Genomic DNA, 4216 nt, shown 5'->3' on the forward strand with positions numbered 1-4216 from the left:
CAGGGTCCTTTTATCCCGCACAGAGATTCCTGCGGGATTCCTGCGTTCGTTATCATCGCGTGCAGCATTTGCTGAACACTGAAACGGTGGAAGGCAGAGATGCAGGAAGAAAGAACGCGATGAGAAAAAGGAGGAGAGACGAGAAGGGGGAAGAGGGGGGGAGAGGGGGAGAGGGAGAGAGAGAGAGAGAGAGAGAGAGAGAGAGAGAGAGAAGGAAAGAAGAAGAGGATGAGGAGAGGCAAACGAGTCCTCCTCGGGGCATGGGCCTCCCACGACATTTACTCGGCACAGGAATTATGAAGTCGTCCAGTTGGGGAACCAGTTGGCTATATTTCGCGGGAGTACGTCGACGGCGGCGCGCATCGTGTAATGGGAAAATATTGAATAGTCTTGCGACACGGCACAGCGGCGCGGCACATTGATCGTAGGGCCGAAGTTCGAGGGATTGCTCATACATTTTATCCGCGGAGATCCGCGAAAAAAGTTCAACATTCGAATATAGACGATAGATACCTCGCATTTATGAGAATTTTAGTTCCTATAAAACTAATTTTTATCTCTTTCAAACGCATATTTTAACAGAAAGCTATTAATTATTATATTTAAGAATTATATCAATTTATTATTTCATTTTTAAATAATAAGCAAAGTATATTTATTCTTATGTTGTGATTTTTATATTTCGATTAAATATTAAATATAAAATAAATTATCGTTTAATAGATTATTGACGATGAAGGCTGTACGATAGATCGATGCAATCACTTGTTTAAAATTAATGAAAATATTTTTATAATTTGTTGGGAGAGAAACAGATAGGATATAAAAGTAACAGTTTATTTAATCTTCTTATATGTTTATTTATATAAATTACGGGCAATAATTAATACATCTATTATGCACAACATTGGAATTAGCTTATTTATTAAAATTTTCTCATTCGAAGAGTAATCTTTCTATCAAGCATTGACAAAAGGTCATTTCTAAATCTGTGGAATTCTCGATATCCCAGCGCTCGATAAAGAAAGAAGAGAAAAAAGAGCGAAATATGAAAAAGTTATAAAAATAATTTACCACTGCCCTGTAGGGCTTCACCTTCGTCGCGTGTGTGTGTGTGTAAATCTGCTTGTATTTACAATAGTTTCTTACGGAGGAATATATTCTTACAGAGGCCATCGATTGGCTCGCATTGCTGCAAAATATATCGCTATAATTTATTTATGTACAAGTTTGCGATCTGTATACGAGATTGCTTGTTTCCCCGAGGGAGTATCTAAAATGCAAAAAGAATACTATTAAAATAAATAATGCTTTCACGAGACCACGATGCTCGTGTTATAGCCAATAAACATCACTTAAAACGAAAACCTCATATGCAGTAGGATAAAATAATTGAAGGCTTCTTCGTGCATCAGTTTACTTATCGTGATCAATAAGCCTCTATAGCGAAGAAGCAAGCTCTAATCCAATGTGATTAATAGATGAAGAGATATAATGAATTGAATTAGAATATTATCAACGAAAATAACAATTTTATCGAACGTCTCCGATGAGTTATGGTCGGATAAGACGTGCGAATAGCAGCAGCCTTAAATTATTTTTTTCTACCGTATAACATTGTCACAGCTGAGATGTCAGAATCTTTTATTTATAGGGACAATGTGGATCTTCAGTGAATAGCGAGTTAGTGAACCGGCGTTACGCAAGCGTTTACACTGGTATTTATTACATCGCTCTTCTACCGCATCTCACACAATCTTCCTACCTTAAAGCCTTAAAAATCTACGATCGCACGAACGCTTCTCACCATCTCAGTCTTTAATACGCGCGCGATGCAGCGTAATAAATATATGTGGTTCCGTTCGTTTCGCGTAATACTGAAGACGAGGAGGTCCCACGGGTTCACGCGGGAGACTCCACGACGACTTCGACCTCATCTGGCAAGACTCATGACAGGATCTCTCGAAACAGACCGTCGCGACAGTCTACGAGAGACTCTACTATCAGACTCCTTTAAATTAAAAGAAGTAGTCTCATCCTTTGAATTCATCAATGTATATCGTTATACAAGGAAGTACCGCGAAAACAGGAAAAGTTCGAACTTTGATCGTTTAACCCTGTACGAAGATGCATCGAAGATGATCAAGATTACGAGATATCTTACGATCGAGTTTCTTTTCACAGACATGTGTGTACCGTCTTTTTCGTCCTGCATAGCTGACACTTGACTTCGCAGCACCAGTGGAAAGTGCAAGAGCACCTCTCGATTACCGTCACCTCCTGAGTCTTGTGTCCCCTACCACAGCACATCAGGTCGCAACCATCAACGCCGATGCTCGTGTCGTTGCACTGTCGGCCGTGAGTACCCAAGATGCCGAGTTTGGGATTCTTCTCGCAGAATGGCGGTGACGGCTCCACGTAGACCAGATCCTTCTGCCCGGGTGGCTTATGCTCCGGATTGTATGGCTTCAGCTGGAAATTGTAGCGCTGCCGACGTCCGAGACCATCACGATGCTGATGCACGGAGTTACTCGCCGAGTTGCTGGTGATGGCATTGTTGGTAACGCGCGCTCGGTCTGAGTTACTGACCATTACCCGAGAAGCCCCGTCGAAACGATCCTTCAAGTTATCGCCGACCACACGGAAATTCGGCAGCCGCATCCAACAGGTCTTCACCGTGCACGAGCCGGACATACCGTGACACTTGCATTCCTGACGCATCTCCGAAGTCACGTGCTGTAATGAGAGAGGCGAAGTCCTGTAATTTTTCTTTGCAATTAAAATTAATATTCATGGTGATCTTAACTTTTTCGTCTCGCGATGAATAGCTTATTGCAGATTAATTATTTTGTTCAACACAAATATGCCAACACATAAAATAGCAGGCTGTAAATGAATTTCGGATATCCAGATTAAATATGAATATTTCGTTTTTATCTGAATTTAAATCACAAATGAAATATTATTTAGAAGAGTAACTTTAACATTTTAATTCTTTTTTTATATATATATATTTAAATAAAACGAAATTGAGAAAGAACTTACTGCTCTGCCGGCCTCATTGTTATGTAGATTCATCTTCTCACGAAGATTTCTGCCACGTTCGCCAGTATCGACGAATTCGCGAGAGAATTTGAAGCCATATCCAATGTTATCCGAGCAACCACCCCATTCCCAATCTCGAACGGCAGATGATACGCGTGACTGGTGAGTGTAATCACAGGAGCACGATTGAATGCTGCCTTCGCTACATGCCCTAGCGATACTGTGAGTCACTGCTGCACTCGTGATGGCGTAGATGAAAGCAGTCTCTCGACATCCTGTAAGAAAATCACGGAAAATTCACGATGCGCGACATGTTGGAAACTAAATTCCTCGTTCAGCGCATGGAAAATGCGAAAACAGAGAAAACGCAGATTCAAATCCTATTAAAATTAACTATTACATATTATTGCTTTTATTGTAAATATTGCATCGTTAAATCTTTCAATTTTTAGTTTTATTTGTCCAGTTGTATAATATTTTTGAATATTTCTGATAAAAATAAACTCTCAGTAATTATTTATCTATTAGAAGTGTGAGAAGACGAATTTTTGATGAAATGTTAATTTTCTTCTTGATAATTATCAATATTTTTCTACTGACTGGAAGTGCTGACAAAACTTTCACGGTGTTTGATCGTGTAGGAGGTGAGTGGTGACGTCAGGCAACGTCTCAATCCTCCGAGAGACTACCTGCGCGAGAAGTTCTTGCAGGTGGAAGCGAGGGAGAACAAGAGTGTGCAAGAGTGTGTAAGAGAGAGAGCAACAAGAGGAAGGACAGAGGAAGAGAGGGAGAAAGATAGAGCAAGAGGTAAAAGACGGTACGTGACCTTAACCCTGAGTGGGCTGACCTGAAGCACCTCGACCTTATCTGCATAAGGTGCAGGTGCGTGCCGGCTCCTTTTGAGTCGGTGAAGATATCGTGCGAGAGAAGAGCGGACGAAACAATTTCATAAATTGTGAGCTCGCACCATTCCGAGACAGTGTTACATTGTCCCATTAGTGCAAAAAATATTATGTGGTGTTCTACATTTTTAAGTTAAATTTTATGAAATTAATTATTTTAATTAATTTTTGTTATTTACAAGTATTTTTTTATTTAATTAAAATATAATAATGCATTTAAAGAGAGAGAGAGGGAGAGAGAGAGAGAGAGAGAGAGAGAGAGAGAGAGA

General features: G+C 40.2%; 1 protein-coding gene across 1 annotated transcript in view; it reads right to left on the minus strand.

Annotated features, from left to right (window-relative positions):
• Window positions 1–2178: 2178 nt before the first annotated feature.
• LOC108695170 (protein Wnt-1) overlaps window positions 2179–4216 on the minus strand; it is a 23166-nt gene continuing 21128 nt past the window's right edge. Inside the window, exons 3-4 of the mRNA XM_018204929.1 lie at window positions 3046–3320; window positions 2179–2736 (exon numbers count right to left, since the gene is read on the minus strand). Coding sequence (XP_018060418.1) covers window positions 2179–2736; window positions 3046–3320 — 833 coding nt within the window. The remainder of the gene's footprint in view (window positions 2737–3045; window positions 3321–4216) is intronic.

Source organism: Atta colombica, unplaced genomic scaffold (genome assembly GCF_001594045.1).
Source record: "Atta colombica isolate Treedump-2 unplaced genomic scaffold, Acol1.0 scaffold126, whole genome shotgun sequence".
NCBI lineage: Eukaryota > Metazoa > Arthropoda > Insecta > Hymenoptera > Formicidae > Atta > Atta colombica.